This window comes from Lagopus muta, chromosome Z (assembly GCF_023343835.1).
Source record: "Lagopus muta isolate bLagMut1 chromosome Z, bLagMut1 primary, whole genome shotgun sequence".
Classification (NCBI taxonomy): Eukaryota; Metazoa; Chordata; class Aves; order Galliformes; family Phasianidae; genus Lagopus; species Lagopus muta.
The window spans coordinates 12592947-12611074 of NC_064472.1; the positions used below are offsets into that span (position 1 = coordinate 12592947).

The window sequence follows — 18128 nt, forward strand, 5'->3', positions numbered from 1 at the left end:
CTTAGAAAAGATTGATTATGCACAAGGTATTTTTTATCTGCTTGCTACTACGTAAGAATGCTTTGATTACAAGTAACTATTTTGAGTTATCTATACATTTAGCAAGACAAATCTGATAAAAGAAAAAAATATAATTTTCAGTGTATTTTAAAGTTTTGGGACTGGAAAAAAATTTGTGAATACAGAATCTTTTCAGAAAATAAAATTGTTACTTAGGTATCATCTAAAACTGATGTCATTTCAAGCATTCAAAACTTCAATGTCTCCGAAGTTAAAGAATGGAATGAAGTATTTATTTGAATTTTGAATTGCATAATGTAATCCAATGGCAATTCACAGGAAAAAAGAAGTCTGGAGTAGAATCTTAGAATTTCTGTGATGATCCATTATGAAAACTTCCCATTTATGTGACAAGATTCTCTTTCTTGTGCTTTGATTTGATGACTGGTGGTAATAGTTGGTAAATGTAATCTGCCTAGTTATAATATAAATTATTTCTCATGTTGTATTTTGTTATTTCTTCTCTCTGCTAATGTGATTTATGCATCTAGCTTCTGTCATCTGTAACTATTGAAATTGATAGAATTTTGAATTGGTTGTTTTGATGCTCTGCAAATACAGGTTAAAGCTCTGGAATTATCAGTTTTCAAAAGATAACAATCAACTTAATTGTGTGTGTGTGAAATTCCACAAGATAGTCTTCCCTTGTCTTGGACTGATCCTTCGATAGCAATAGGTGAAATAAATACATAATTCATGTGCATTTGCATTATAATGTGCTTACTGGAACTGCCGTCCTGATTTTAAAATTTGGAGCATGTATTGTTATTACACTTTACTTACATTCATATGGGTACCTTTCAAGTGTAATACAAGTTATGAAACAGTGGAAAGTTCTCCTTAAGCGAAGTATGCTTGTTTGTCAGTGCGTGGTCTAGGGCTTAATTAGCTGTTGATAACCTTTTGGAATATAGAGGCTGAACAACTGAGTGAGAAAGGCAGTTTTTCAAATCTATGTTCTGCTTGGATGGTGTCGATACTAAATCAATAGGGTTTGTGGTACCTTAATAGCTTATTTCTAGGAAATCTGTTTAGCATTTTGAAGAATGACTCTAGTTTTAGTTTGTTCTTTTGCATGATATGGGAAAACAAAAAAAGACTCAATCTGGTAAGTTTGTGAGTTTGACTTTTAATGAAAACAGACTTATGCCAACATCCTATTGTCAAATATTCTGCCTATTTCCTTACCCTGTGTACTCATTCTGCCCTCAAAAAGGTTGTGTGGGCACAGCGGTGGGTAACCTTTGTTTCTGAATGTATCTGTTGGCCAGTTTCTTGTCCAGAAGTGATCATACACCGTAACTTGCTAGTGGTTGCTGCTATTGTTTTATTGTTTTGTACTGCTATTCTTCCTATTAACGTGCTACACAGCTGACTTGGAAGCAGTCGTGTAAAATTTGGAATGAGGTAGTTTTGCCTTTTATTTTGAATAATGCACCTTATCCTTTAATATGCATCTTGGGATTTCTGTCACTGGTCTCATGTTATGACTGATTCTGTGCATTTGAGAAGAATTCAAAATGTTTTAAAACAATATTATTATGTTCTCAAATTGAAAAAAACAGAAAGTTAGAAACGCTTAAAGTATATATTCATGAGCAGGGAGGTTAAAATAAATCAATAGCTTTCTTGGTGAGAACCGTATCTTTCCTGTTGTGAATAAGGTCAGAATTCTGTGGCCTTACTTTCTATTTCTTTGATTCCATCTCTTCTCTGAAGACAGGGACATGGGCTTTCATGTGATATTCCTTGCTACAGTACAAGCAAATAAACAGTCCAGCTATACAACAGTGCAAACAGTTTAAGGATATTCAGCTTTACATAAAAAGAATTGGCAAGCGCAAAATTAATAGCCAAAATCTCTACTGATCTTGTCTAATTTTAAACCCCTCAGAATCTTTAGAATACATTATGATGCAGTAGCTTATCTACTTGAAGAACCACTTTTTTGCTGAAATTTGCAGTTGAAATTGCCCAATGCTTCTGAAATTATAGACTGAATATGGTAGGCCTGATTAATTGATGGCTTTTACAAAAATTTGATGTAATAACTTCAGTTCCTTTTAAAGAAACTTGACTTTTCAACCTTAGTTTTAAAATTATTCATATGGGAGATTTAGGGTATTATCAAAATTTGAGTATATATATTTCGAAGAATATAATAGTAGCGTATTGGATATCAGACATCCAAGTAACTACATAAACTTGGGTCTTTTAGAGCTAAAGGAATAACATGAATACACTGTCATCACATACACATCATTCAGAGGAGCAGCTGTAATTGGGAAATACTGTGACAGCAAAGATTATTTTAGACTTGAATACACTAGACTCTGCTGCAGATACTGGAGAGCAGTATTGTCTTCAGATTCTTATGGTTCTTGCTTCTTCTCCATAGTTGTCTCCACCATTCCTTTATACACAATACCCATGCTCTACCGAGACTCTCTGGTCTTTTGTAATGTACTCTCATCAAATATTTCATTTTACGTTGCTTTTGCATAAATTATGAAGTTGTGACTATTTTCTTGGCTGATTCTTTCATAGTTATGATTTTTCTTATGTTGTATATGGCTTTTCTAATACTCTGGTTTAAATTATTTTAACTGTGTCATCTGCTGGTAGCTTATGTAGAAGTTTTTCTGCCAGACAAGTGCCTCTAGTGCTATACCACCAACATCCACCTCTGACATCCTGGACCAACCTAATAAAAGAGAAGGTGTTACTTTCTGAGCAGTCCTTGTAATATTCAGTATTGTACAAGTGAGACTTGCATTCTAGTAGAAGTATCGAGGATAGGATAGGTAGAAAAACTCACTGGAATTTGACAGATTTTTAGTGTTTAAGTTGGTTCATTCTATGAATTTCAGCAGACTGTTAACGTAGTTTTAGAATATGGAATGGCTTGATGAATCAGGACTTAGATAAATTTTTTATGGTTGCATGCTGGGTTATGAAGCTACATAAACACCTTTAATAGTCCGTGTAATACAGCAACATACTCAATAATTAATTATACTAGAAATTTTGACTAAATCAGAACATTAGAAAAATATTAGGGTAAAAAATAAAGAGAAAAAACACTCATGGGAAGAATAATATTTAAAAAAAAAAAAAGAAAGAAAGAAAGAAAGAAAAGAAAAAAAGATCCCAGTAATTAAATTAGTTGTTTATTTAAGTATGGATCATTTAACTTCTCAGTGGTCAGGAGAATATCCACGTTACCTTTCCAAAAGAACATTCCCATCCTTTCTAAGTTACTTTGAATTGCTCTTGGCAAATATAAAAACTTTTACAAAATCTGTTTTGCAGATGTGGAATACACCATTTAAAAAGTTAAGTTTAAACTCATGTATGTGGAGCCAATTTCACAGAAGTTTTCTTTGAAAAGAAATTTATGAATTGAAAAGATTTGTGACTGTGCATATTATTCAGTATATAAAAATTGGCTGTGATAAAATAAGTGTTATCTGTTGGAGGAATGGTTTAAAAAAAATATTTCCACGTATGTTGCCTTCACTAAATGACAAACTTTTGTTGAACATTTTGAAGAAGGGAAATGGACAGGGGCTAAGAGACGCATTCAGGAAATGATCTCCTTTTGTTTTCAGTGGAATTCAAAAATAGCTTGGTTATAGCTATCAACAGATAAATATTATTGTTATACTTTCCTAATGCTGCAACATAGTGTACAACAGCACTACTATTTCAGCCTACTGTTATTTTAGGCTTAAGGAAATAATAAGTGGCTTTTTAGACCCTTTGGTGTCTCCTAGCATCAATCCGATTTAATCCAATGGTAATTTATTTTATTAGTATCAATATTAATATTGAATTGCACCTGAGATAGAGTAGGAAGTGAAAATAGGACTTAGATAATGCTATCTCAGTTATTATTTTGTGTCTGACAAGAAAAAAAAAAGAAAAAAACACAGAAAAAAAACCACAAACAACTACAATAACAAAAAAGCCACTAACATAAAATCATTCAAAATCCTTGCTGTCTCTGAATTTGCTATGGTAGGGCATAGTGAACTGAGTGTCAAAAGCAGAAGGGTACAGAAAATACAGAAGCAGTGTTAGCTATCCTTTGTTTGCCATATTGCCACTTTAAATACATGCTCCCCAAAGGTAAATTATTTCGATTTCTGAGCTTCATTTCTTGCATATGTCTTTTCTTCTAGCTAGAACTGGAGGAGTTAAATTCTGAGCAGGATTAGATGTCGTGAGGGAAAGGGACTGGAAAAAGACTGAAATAAGTTTCAAGAGTAAACAGTACAGAGGGGCAAAGCATCAAAGTGCCTGTTGAAAGACAGGATGCTGAGATCGTTATTGACAGAGCATGGAGAGTAAAAGAGGAATGTCAGAACTAATTAGTGTACGTCATACTCAGACTATGCAGTGCAGCAGTGAAAGTGTCTCTTTGGAGTCCCAGTCCATCACTAGTTTTAGAGAAAATATGAAACGTGTAGTGTAGACACTTGGTGTTGTAATTGGTCGTGGTAAAGTCAGATACTAGGGGCAGATTGATTCATGTGGTAAGAAGAAATTTTGTTCATTGTATTGTGAGATATTTTTCAGTATGATGTTCAGTTTTTAAATAAAACTGAAATATTGGAATATTTGGAAATATTTCTGAAAAGAATAAAAACGCTTAAATGATCTGACTTGAAAGAAGATACAAAAGAGTCTTAGCTCAAAAGCTAAAGGCTCTTTCTGGAAGTTATTGATATGTTTGTAAATAATATCTGGATTATTTCTTTAAAAAGATTTCTTTTAGTTTCGTAGTTAGATCCAGTAGCATCAAGGCAGCAATAAACACGTTCAGTGTGGGGACGTTAAACATATTATAGGCTGTGCGGGCATTTCTAACAGGGCATGTAATTCAGATGTGGAGGAGTGTGACCAGCAGTCTGCAGTGGAAGCAGCAGTTCAAGAAGCTTATATTTTTCTTCTAACTTGCTGGTACTGCTTTTGATTTAGGGATCAATTATTTTTTTATTTTTTTTTTTTTTATCTGTCATACATTATATATGGGAGAGAACTGTAGAAGTGTTACTTCATTTTTTCTTATCAGTTGAAAGATGAAATGAATAAAGTTTGAACATTCTTTATGGTTTTCTGTCAAAACCTCAGTAACTTTAGGTTATTGAGCCCTAAAAGATGGAGGACTGAAGAGTTTAAAAGAAAAAAAAGTGTTTCAATAACAGGAGGAAAGAATTAGTATGGTGAGGGATTATCAGAGAATGGTTATAGAATTTAAACTGAGATGCTTGTGAGACATATCAAAACAGCAAATAAGTAGACACAAGCATTAAACTTCTCAGTGTGTAACCAGGTTATTTGGTAAGCCATCTGAAAAGTGAGAATGCTAACTCAGGAAGTAGCTGAAAGTTGCCTTCCAACAGGAGTTAGACAGAAGAGATGAGGAGCTGGAGATACAGTTGAGATTTTCAAAGGAATGGATGGAGACAGGAGGGAGAGGAACTGGAAAAATAAACAGGTTTGGGGTAAATATGTCAGTGGGATAAAGAGTGTGGGTGCCTGTTGAAAGATGGAACACCAAGATAGTTGTTGATAAAGCATGGAGAGGAACAGAGAAATCTCGGGATCATGTAATGGTAAAGGATGGAAAGAACCTGAAGATCATCTAATCCTGCCCTTCTGTTCAAAGCTAGTTCAACCATAATTCAAGGAAGGATCACCTAGCATGGCTATGCCAAGTCAGGCTTTTAATATTTCCAAGAATGGCAACTTGTTCCATACAGTAGTACAGATTTCTTTATGTGACCCTGCAAAATTTTAATGCAGTGTTCCCTTAAAGCAAAAAAAACAAAAAACAAAAAACAAAACAAACAAACAAAAAAAACAACCTGCACAAAACAAACAAAAGCTTCAAACAAAACACAGCACACTTAAATATCTTAGGGTAAAGCCCCAGATAGAACAATAAAATGATGTTTTGCAGATATCAGATTTGGAAACTTTTTAAAATGAGAATGATCGTGACTTTATTATGAGCAACAGGAAATTCATTCTGTTTTGGGTTTTTGATGCCTGATTACTGTCAGTGAAAGTGCAATTAGAAATAACTCCATATTTCTGTCTGACTTTCTTGTCTGTTTTATCCTGGAATTACGGATGTCAGCTTTGTATCCTGTCTTGTAGCTCTAATGGAAGCCGCTAATATTGTGCCACATTGTCTTGTCTTGTTCTGGAAAAATGGCTGCCTTGTTAAAGTGGTATTTACTTTGCTAGAGACCAGTGTTGGATCACGGGCAATGTTTGTATAGTCTAAACAATGAGTTGTCCTGTGAACTTAGTGATTTCTTTCTTTCTAAATTAATGTTCTTACTTCCTTTGCCAAATGCTGAAACTCTTCACTGCATTAGATGCCAGAAGAGTTTTGAATTTTTTATCTGGAAAGAACTCTTTGTATTAAAAGGACAGAAAACATTTGTATCTAAGACAGTTTAAAGAGTCCACCTGTATCTCAGTGTTTCAGCTCTCTCTTATTTGGATGTTTTTATGTATCTAAGAAACACTGAGATCCAGGCAGATACTCTTTTTCCATTAAGAAGAAAAAGGATGTATTTTGTTAGTAATGTGAGAAAAGCTCAACTTAAAAAAAAACACAAACGTATCAAATAAATAAGTATTTGAAGAATAGTTTTACTTCGGAAATGGAGACATGAAGAGGATAAGTAGAACAGATCTACAATAATATTGCAGTTAATAATTAAATTACCTTTTAAAAGTAAAGGAAAGCCTGAAGAATAACCACACAGTCTGCAATACTGCAGGTTTAAAGATTTGTCAGTTGTTGCTATGCCAAAGCAACTAAAACAGTCTGTTAGTAAACAATTTCTGTAAGCATGTATGCCTGATTCCTAAAGTCTTCATTCTTGTAAAGGATTTTGAATACTTTTTTCTTCCAGGTTTGAAGTGATATTACAGATTATGTAATACTTTTGCTTTAGCCTTTGCTCATTTCTCCAGTAGGAAATGGTTTTATGTATTTATTGTTAGAATTGAATTGTTAGAATAGCATAATTCAGGTGGAAGGGACTTCAGAATCCAACTGCCTGGCTTAAGTTAGTTATTCACGGATAAAAGTAGTTGAAATATACTTTCCAACAAGAAGGGTGCATTTCAGTAAATTTCCTGCAGCATACTGTGAGCTTTTATGTCTTCACTATTATTTGATTTTTCCCATAAAAATATGCTACAACTCAATCTGCCATGTTTTCTCTGTTTATGAATTAGAAGAACTGACATTTAAAAGACAGTTTAATTCATTTGATTGAGAAAACATAGGAGGAGGAATGCCATAGTTAGAAGGGTAGGTGGTGTTTTGCCACATTAATTATTTCAGTGAGTGATAAAATGAGAACTTGAATCTCAAAGCTTCAGCAGTTTACAAATGATCTTGCATAAGGTGGCTGAGACAAAGATTTTCAGGGCCAAATTTGAACCAAAAAAAAAAAAAAAAAGAATCTTCTAGAAAACAAAAATTGGCATCATCATTCATCAAAGTATGCAGCTGAGAGCAGTAATTGGTTTCAGAGCTTGGGAAAGAAGATTTTTTTTTTCGACCCTCATGCGTATCAGTGAATATGATGTATTTTATTTGGAAAGGTGTCTTATCTTGTATTTCATGACTGCCAAGCCATACTTTAAGTGCTACTTTGCCATTATGACTTTTATTTCAATAATATTATACGGTATTTATACTGAATAAAGAAGTTAAGTAATAAAAATTATTACTTCATATCCAGTTACTTCTTCTAAAACAACTTCTTATTTTAATTTCTTTGCAGAACTGTGAGAACATGGGATGTTAACAATGAGAAGAAGCACAAAAGTGTGTTTAAACCACGATCCGCTCAAGGCAAACGAGTCATTCCTACGACTTGCACATACAGCAGAGATGGTAAACTTATTGCAGCTGGCTGTCAAGATGGCTCCATCCAGATCTGGGATAGGAATATGAGTGTAAGTCATGTATACACAATAATTTTACTAAACTCTAATGTGTGTAGTACTGAATATTGCATCTGATGAATATAATTTTGGTATTTTATATTTTTCTAAAACTAATTAACTCAATGGTAATATTCCCCAGCTCTTTACAACACACCTTTCAGTGTGCTGCTATTCATCACTGAGGAAACTCTTGGCTGTCTGTTTTAGAAAAATGGTAAACATTGATCACGCGTTCCTGTGTGACCTGATCTAGGTATTCCTGCACTAGATGATCTTTTGAGGTCACTTCCAATCCCTGACATTCTGTGATTCTGCAATATGCATATTTAAAATATTATTCAATTAAGATACAGTGCCTTCAGAAAAAAGAAAAACTTTTTTTTTAATTAATATATATATATGCTTCTATATTTTATGTGAGATGTTGGATACATTAGGCAATAATTCATAAATCTTCATACTGAAATCAGTTATTCATTCAGATGATTGGCAGAGGAGACTATCATCCAAATGCATGAAGGCAAGGAGAGCACTGTGTATTAAATACCCTATGTTATATGTTGTCCAAAGTGTGAATTCATTACAAAGGGAAATTTGAGCAATTTATGGAAGTGAAGTATGATCATAAGGTGTCAAAATTGGAACTATTTCCAATTCTGTAGCTGTGAAAAATTATGAAATATACTCCATTTGTAATTTCTTCTTTTCATAAGTATATGCATTCTTTGCATACATAACTCTTATTGCTGGTTTAGAACAATTTGGAACTTGAGAACAACCACTGCTCTTTGTTGCTTTGTGCAATTACAAACCAGTCTACTCCCAAGGGTTTTATTTTAGAATGTGGAGCACAAATTCACCAATCTGAACTTTATTACTTTTTAAATTATTCAGTAAATACCTCCTGCATGTCCGTCTTGCCTAAGGAACTCATGTCCACTCCCTTTGATTTCAGTGGGAAAATGCAGACACAGCATGCATAGGAGGAGAAAATGAAATTATAGTAAAGTTATTTGGAAGGCAAAGTAAAAACATGGAGGGAATCTGGGACAGGAATAATAGAAGGAAAAAAACCCTTAGAATCAAACTGGCATCATAAATCTTTGAAAATTTTACAGTTGCAAAAGAATGGTTTTAGGGAAATAATATTGGAATAATACAAGTTACATTAATCTGTTCAAATTCACCTTTCAAAACATTTAATTTTAAAAAACCAACCAGACAATTTAGGAAAGCTTTCCAAAAAGGTTGAATGAAATTTGATTGTTGGTGGTGAAGGGAAATGTATAGATGTAAGGAAGGAAAAGAAAGTCTGTTGATCATATTCAAAGTACAGTCTGTATTTTTGGATTGTCATCTATTTTTATTTCTGTTTTTATTTCCACTATAAACCCAGTAAATCTTCCTAATGGCATGAAGCTTGAGAATTCATCCTAAGTGTAAACTTGTTCTAGCAGAATAATAAATTTTTCAGAGACTGGCTTTCATCACCTGTGTATGTTGTTTATTTTAACATATACAGTATTGAAATATTAAGCTTTCTGGTGTAGTTTTAACAATAGTGGTCTTGGTAGTCTGCTTTTTCATGTGCTTTTCCTTTTGAACTTTAGTGAGTCTATAATGTGACATATTGCAATGCTGATTGAGTGCAGTTTAAGGTGATTATGAATAATTTAAAGACATATCCTGTGCATCTTGTGCAATTTCCAACGGGTGACCTCTCTGTGCCAGTGCAAGACTAAGGCGATTTCCTAGTGGAAACGAAGTTGATAGGGTTCTTGAATTTGTGTTTTTAAAGCTTAAAATATTTTTTGCCTTCACTTTTCTTGGTGTCACTAAGAAATGTGCTACACTTTCATGCAAAGGAACTGTGTAAACTGTTCTTTTTTTAAGTGGAAGTCTTATCTAAAGCGGTTGATACCCACTGGGAATCTCTGTGTATAGTTAATATTGGACATTTTTGGAACATACCTTATTGAAAAAATGATTTAAATACACAAGTCTACATTTTACATTACTTGTTGGGAGAGAGAGAGGAAATAAGAGGTGAAAAGAAAGGAAGAGGAATACGTTTTCAAACTGGGATTTACAAAGAACCCCTGCAGAGGAATAATGAGAGCACTTAGCCTGATAGGATGCTGAGATGCTCACAAAGACACGCATGAAAATGTTCACTTACGAAAAAGTGGGGTAGATATCAGGGGCATGTTTCAAATTTTAGCTTTGTTCTGTGACTGTACTGTCATACAATACAATAGAGATACAATAAAGACCTGTTTTGACTCTGAATTTGTTTTCACCTTTAAGCACAAATACAAAGAACATTTCAGTACTGCTATTGAAAACCCATACCGCTGTTCCTTCATGGTGTTCTTACTAGATGTTGTAACACACCATAACTACAATACGTACTGTCTGTTATGTTGGTGTCTGTGGAGGTTTCTAGACTGACTTAATTCTCTTCTGTTAGTTGACTACTCCAACTATATTCCTTAAAATGTTGAAAAGGGTAAGAACTCCTACAGCACAGAGGCAAATTCACACAGAAGGAAGTTCCTTTTGGCCACAGTGAAAACATAAAGCATATACTTTCCCACGGGAGAAGGATGATGAAAACAACAGTACTGAGAGCAAAAATGGCTCTCTCTGCTGGTAGCAAGCCACTCTAGTGGCTAACAAAGCCCATGCATGTGTACAAGCTCACAGAAGCTGCATGCCAAAACTCCCAGAAAAATTTTTTTTGCCACTTTACCCATAGTTTCTGGCTTCTGGTTGTAGGTTTATTATCTCCTCCAGACCTGGCTTGATAACTTTACAGGAATCCTACTGATATGTTTTAGCATCTTGGGAATACTTAGCTGAAACATTGGCAGTATAAGTGTTTGTGTGATGCAAACTGACTCAGAGTATTGAGCTGGATTTGGATTGTAGTTACTGTTCATAAACCCTGGAGCACTGCAATTAAAATAAATTTTATAAGTGTCTTTCCCATCAGCAGTGTGACATCATTTATATTTACTTCTCAGTGTAGAATTCAATCTGGAATAATGTGGTCAAATAATCATTTCAATTTTCTTATAGTTAATTTCAACAAGGACAAGAGAATTTATGGTTGTTTTCAGTCATGACTTTGTTTTCTTTTTTTCTGAGGCAGCTAGAACCCTATAGATATTTGTCAATTGTTAAATTTAGTTGCAGTGTTCGGAGCAGGACTTCAGTATGGGATCAGTTTTATTTCATAGTTCTGACTAATGGCACACACTATGAACATTTCATTCAGTTTTCCGCTTCCACCATTTTCCTGGTGCAATTCCAAATCTCCCAGCTGTATGTAGTGAGAGTAAAAATGATTCTAGAGGAACAGTATTTTTTTAGTGTGTGTCTTCATTGCACTGGCATTGGTAACTTGCTAATGCTGAATTTAGCCAAATGTATTCCAGCTCTGCCTTGCCTTTCTCCAAACTTCCTCAGCATGATCATGATCCATTATAATCACCTGCCTCTGAGGGTTTTTTCATTTTATCATAAATCTGTATTATTTTCTCATGATGTTATTTAGCCAGTGCATGGTTTTTCTTTAAGGTTCACGTACATGTGCGTTTACAGTGCACATTAGCAGAACTATCTGTCAGCTTGTTTGAAATATTATGAACACTGTCAGCTTGGCTTAAAATAACAGCTTCAAAGGACATAAAAAATAACTTCCTCCAAACTTCCAATGAGTAGTGGAAACAATAGTGTGAAATAGTCAATCATATCATAACATATTAGAACACTCTTCATTTAAATGTTCTGAGACATTGAGAAGTGTCTGGCAAACAGGGAGGACTGGAGAACATTAGTGGTAAAAATAAGATACAACCTGAAAATAGTTGATTTACAGGGCAATGCAGTAAAATCACTTGATTTACCTGCAGTTCAGATAGGTTCAGATTCATCTTGCCTATACTTTCCTATTCAGAGCTTTCTGCAAGACCAGTAGAAATACATATTGCTGAAGAAACAGATCCATGGAGTGAGTCTGTGAGTCTTTGGTATCAAGTACAAAGAGTGTCTTGCAATCAAGAAACTTCAGTGTCCCATTCTTCCTATGCAGAAATACGTAATGCCTCATTCATATGGGCATTTAAAAACTGAAATCATTTTTTAAAGACTGTTAGTATGTCTGATGGATAGGTTAAAAATGTATTGTGATTTAAAATGAATTGAAATTTCATTAAAGTCATCAATTAGAAAGTTGTCCTCATTTTCTTTGCTGAATGTGAAAGTTTTGAGATGCTTTCCACTGACCCAAATAAGATTTACTGGGTAGTGAAAGTTCTTTTTCAGTCCTAGCCTTTCAAATCACCTAATGAAACTACCTATAATGTAATTTTTCCCTCCCGCTTATCCTGGTTTCATTCTGCTCTGGATTGCATGAATATCATCTCAGAACTTGAAAGCTTGAATTCTGTTTTTTAGTTTCACGCTTTGTGTATTTTATGGCAATATTGTTGTAGCCATGATACAAAAATACTGGTAAGGATATCAGGGCAGCAAAGTCTATCAGGAATGGTGAAGTCTTCAGTAACATAACGTACAACTTGTACACACAAAATCTTCTCTGTTTTTGTTGTTCTTTTTATGTTGTTCTTTTTATATGGCTTTTTAGCCATATGATCTTTTTAGAAACATTGAGTAATTTCCATTAGCTCTGAGGCATTTAGTGGCTGCACTCTTTTAAGTATTCAGAAGACATCTCTGAGAAATCAGATTTGTCCTTTTAAAGACAAGTCTGAACAGGAAGGTTCCAGTGCTTATAATTTTCAACATAATACATATTATAAATTGTTTCAGATCTCGGGTACTGCAGCTAGTGTTTAATTTCTTCCTTTTTGTCTTTCAATTTTGTAACTTTCTTGTTTCGTAAAAGCCTTAGCACTGTGTTTTTCTCCATTCTACTTAGGCTATTTCCTGCTTCAAGCAAGGATCTGCAACTACTGATCTATTCTTTTGCCACTGTTTTCTTTTTCCTGGTTTTAAAACCTTAGTTTGATTTGGAATTTCTAAAATAATTTATTTATTTTTGTTCACTTTTAAGCTAGTTATCTAATGCTCCAAGTGATTTTATAGAACTTAAAATGCACAGTAATAAATGAAATTCAACGCTGTACTAATGGGCTGCCCAAATAATTATCCCCAAAAGTAGTGTGACCAAGTGCTATTCTTAATAACCAGCTTTCCACACACATTAGAACCACCTGATCAACAAAAAATAAAGGGAGGAAAAGTGGAGTGTTGCAGTGTGTTCTGAAGTTAAGCAGATGTAAGCTCTGCACCTTTTTTAATTACCAATAGTCATGTTAAAAGCATTTTCGAAATAATTGCATGATTTAAAAATGGAAGATAAATACATTTCTATATTTAGCAATTGCTTGCTTTGAAATGGTTTTAGTAAGGCTTAGTTTTGTAGCGGGCAGAATAAATGCAGAGAACTTTTAAGTCAGGGTTTTTAAAATAATGGAGACATTTTGAAGAAATGCTGTACAACTGAAAATGCAGACGTAGGTAACGGATCATGTGAGATACTTTTTTGGGTACTTATGGCGACCCTTTTGTTTTGGATTGGGAATCCAAGCCCAGATGTTATTTGGATTTTTTTTTTTCTAAGCTTTATTTTGCTTTTCTTGATGAATTTTACAGCTAATGTTTCCAGACAGACTAATGAAAGCTAGTAGTAAGGTCTGAAACTTGCTGTAAATATTTTGTCCGTTAATTGGAAAATCCTTTGAGAGGATTTATGCTCTTGCTTTGCATCTTTGCACAGTTGCCGAATGCTTTTCTCTTACGGTGACAGAGGCATAGCTCTCAGTACTAAACTCTTGAAATGCATGTCTGGTATACATCTACTAAAAGCTTTATTACTGTGCTTATACTTATTCAGTTACAGTTTCTCTTAGCCAGAGATTGTAATGCGTCTTTGGCATCTGATGGTTTACATCATTCCAGGATTATGCTCTTTTCACACCGGCTAGAATTTATTCACCACAGACTATTCACTTTTCCATTTGGATGTTTTGTTTTGGTTTTGCTGACCTATAATTTTTACGTTTATAGAAGGACTTCCACAACATTAGAAATACCTCAGTGAAATGGAATATTTAGTAAAAACAACTTAAAGAGATAATTCTCAGATTAGTAAAAATTAGTATTGCAGCAAAACATCAGGCAAACCTTCCAGTTTCCCTCAGCTGTGTAACGGGTTTCATGCTTTGAAGAGGGTAGTCTGGCTACATCTGGAAATTTCTTGTGTAAATATGAGATGAAAGATATCCAAATATACTATATTTCCCTTTCAAACTTACCTTAAGTTTTCCATATCCATAATATCCCACCCTTTCATTCCATACGTATATGTGCCAGATCTCTGCTCCAGAAACTGGAAATCACGCACAAGCTTGCCAGCAGCAAATATTAACAGATTCATATATTATTCCTTTTTGTATATACCTGGTTTAGTCAGTACATTGCTATCTGCACCCTGAAACTAGTTGCAGTAAAGAATCTGACAGTCATATGCTAAGATAAAATGTGTCCTGTTGTATTTCTAAGTGCATTTCTTTCCTATGCAGTAAACATTTATAGTTAAGAGCTATCTAAATGTTTGCTCAATTGATGAAAGACAATTCTAAATCATAAAGTCTGACACATCCTAATGAAAATAACATGAAGGATTTTACTTCAGATTCAGAGTCGTTAGAGAAGAAAAGGATTATGTCAATCTTATATATACCTATAGGGACAACACAGCCATGTCACTGAAGCATAGGTGGTCCAGACAAGATGCTATGGAAGTATCTTCTTTCTTGATTATTTCAACCTTAATAAGGTTGTCATTAAGCTACCTATTAGCCTTCCTGAAACAACAAATGAGGGAGCCTATGAACAGGAAGGGAATCAACTCTTTGAAAGGGTTGATAACAGCAGGACAAGGGGAAATGGTTTTAAGTTGAGGGAGGGAAATAAGTCCAGTCTGCAAATGCAGGCAACTAGTTCATTTAGAAGATCTATTTTATTTAATCTTGTTTAAAAGAGTTACATATTGCTAATGAAGAACTGCTTGTGCAGTGCAACATCTTTTAAACACGAAGGAGTTTAAGACATTCATAATATTATGTAGTAAGCCTTACTGGCTTCTTATTATTGCTTTTTTTTCTTAAGAAACAATAATGATTACATTTCAAATTACTTCAAATATTTCAATGTTTGGATGCTAACAGCTAAAGACAGCTTTCCACTAGCAAAGAATCCTTCAACCCCCATTTCTCTGACCATCTACCAACTTCAAACTGCTTCTGCATTTAGGAAAGACATTAATGCAGTGACTTTCAAGTTCTTCCATTTTATAATGAAGGTATGAATCCATCCTAGTGTACTCACACAAATCTTCACAGACATATCTGAAGTCGCCCACTATTTTCATGGACTGAAAATCTCTGTTTGCATGCTTATAAAATATATTTTTGAAAGAACATGTAAGGTAATGAAGAGAGAGAGATAAAGGTCTCAGAATATAATAAATAAAAAAATGCTGGGCTGCAGGATAGGCCCATTAGCATTGTAAATTAGAAGCAGCAGAGTAATTCCTGCCTGTCTTCAAGATCTGGGGTGACCTCATTGCAGCCTTTCAATACTTAAATTAGGGAGCCTACAAATAGGAGTGGAATCAACTCTTTGAAAGGGTAGATAACAGCAGGACAAGAGGAAATGGTTTTAAGTTGAGGGAGGGAAGATTTAGGCTGGATGTCAGGGGAAGTTCTTTACAGAGAGAGTGGTGAGGTGCTGGCACAGGCTGCCCAGAGAGGCTGTGGATGCCCCGTCCCTGGAGGTGTCAAGGCCAGATTGGATGGGGCCCTGGGCAGCCTGGTCTAGCATTAAATGGGGAGGTTGGTGGCCCTGCATATGGCAGGTGGGGGTTGGGGATTCATGATCCTTGATGTCCCTTCCGACCCTGACCATTCTGTGATTCTGTGATATATTTCTTTGGTTTACTGTTTAGAGGAATTGCTGTATGGATTACATTAATTAAAAAAAAAAAAAAAAAAAGTGAATTTAGGACAAGAGTAGGCATTATGGCTGCATGATTTGGTTTACTAATATTGTAGTGTTATTAATATTAACAAAAAACTAATAATCTCCAAACACAAACAGAAGAGCCTGCATCAACTAGTTTCTGTTATTTTATAGAATATTGTCCTATCTGCATTTTTTTTCTGTAACTTTCTGATAAAAGGATGCTTCATACATGCAAAGGCAAAAAACTGAAAGTACAGAATGCTGTGTGTTATTCTGATGAGAAGTGAGCTCTGGAGTTCTCAGGCTTACTAGAGAAGTGTCTAAGGTACTGTAGGACGTGCACTTCTCAAGCAAGCAGAACGTGTAATTGATCTAGAACCTGATAGGGTTAGTAAATTAAGGACATTCTTTTGTGTGTGGTATGCTTAATAGGAAGCTAGTTTAGTGTCCAAATGTTTCTCATTGTGGTTTATATATAGTATGTCACTATTTCTTGAGGGTAGCGAGAAGCAGGTTTATAATACAAATTTCACAAAAGCAATAAAAAGTACATTTCTGTGCAACTCATAGTCATTAAGTTTGTTTTATTAGAGCTTAAAATTCCCATTCTTTAGAATACTTATGAAAGTAAAACTATTACAACTTGATGGAATTGATTTACTTAAGAACAAAAAAGTAGGAAACATCTCCTAATCTGTGGAACAGATCAGAATCTGTGGTGTGAAGATTACATGCTCTCTGTCTGCATGTGCTTACTTTATCTCTTGGAATAATTTATAAGCTCTTCACTTTCTTCCAATTTCATACTTGAATGTATTTCTTACAGACTTCATCTCATCAATTTAGAACTTCTACAAAGTTTTTTTTCTCTGCTGCATTAAAAAAATAAAATAAACAGTTGTGGAATTGCAATGTATGTCTATGTAGCTTATCACTAACAAACATTGAATTCTGGCCTAAGAAATTCATAGTTTAATGTTGTTTGGTGTTTGTGTGTAACATTTTCGTAACTTCAATTAAGAAAAACTTAATTTATCCAAAAGAACAGATAGAAGTAGTTTGTTTTTTTTCCTTGCGTTACCCAGAACATGGACATGAATTATTTTGGAATATGCTCAGGTACCTATCATTAAGAAGTTATAGCTTCAATACCAAATATTCTCCACTAATATGTTAGGAACTGAGAAACTTGAAAAGATAAATTGTAATGAAATAGCTTTTGTCTGTTTGAAAACAGTTAATTTCCTTCCTACTTGCTGGTATAATGCATTTATGTTGATCACACACCAATGTTTTAGTAGTGGCTGAGCAATGATAGCATTAATTGCCAAGGTTGCTTCAGCTTCTCACACTGCCAGAGAGAAGCCTAGAGTCCCTAAGAAGCTTGGAGTGGACAGGATCAGGACAGCTGACCCAAAATGACAGATGGACATCTCATACTACATGACATCATGCTCAGCAGTAAAGCTGAGTGAGTTGGGCAAGGGTGCTGCTGCTGCTTAGGCACTGGCTGGGTGTCAGTCAGCTGGTGATAAGCATCACTTTTTCATTTTTCTTCTTCTTGTTAAACTGCCATTATCTCAATCAACACATTCTCACGCTTAACAGTCCACTGTCAAGGAACTAGCAAATGGCTGTGTGATGCTGAGCTGCCTACTCCATTAAACCATAACAGTGTATATCAGTAATGCCAGTGTTATACCAGTTATGACTTGAACTTGACAAACTCTGAATAAGAACAAATTATTTCCACATGAGGATTGTCTTAAAAGGTGCACTGTTGCGAGGTTACACTTTTAAACACACTTAAAGAACTGTCCATAATAAATTACAGCCCACCCTCAGTTCATTAGCACTTATTGTAAGTCTAGTTAACTGTAACTAAAGATTTTACGTAGCATTTGTAGAAAATCCATGTATTGTGTTCACATAAATTACAGATGAGAAGATGTGGGAGATCCCTATATCATCTCTTAGCAACAGTTACAAAATTATACCAATGATACAAAAGGAGAAGTATTTTAATA

General features: G+C 34.5%; 1 protein-coding gene across 1 annotated transcript in view; it reads left to right on the forward strand.

Annotated features, from left to right (window-relative positions):
- Positions 1-18128, forward strand: part of WDR70 (WD repeat domain 70) — a 153257-nt gene that overhangs the window by 82304 nt on the left and 52825 nt on the right. The window contains exon 10 of the mRNA XM_048930753.1: positions 7881-8055. Coding sequence (XP_048786710.1) covers positions 7881-8055 — 175 coding nt within the window. The remainder of the gene's footprint in view (positions 1-7880; positions 8056-18128) is intronic.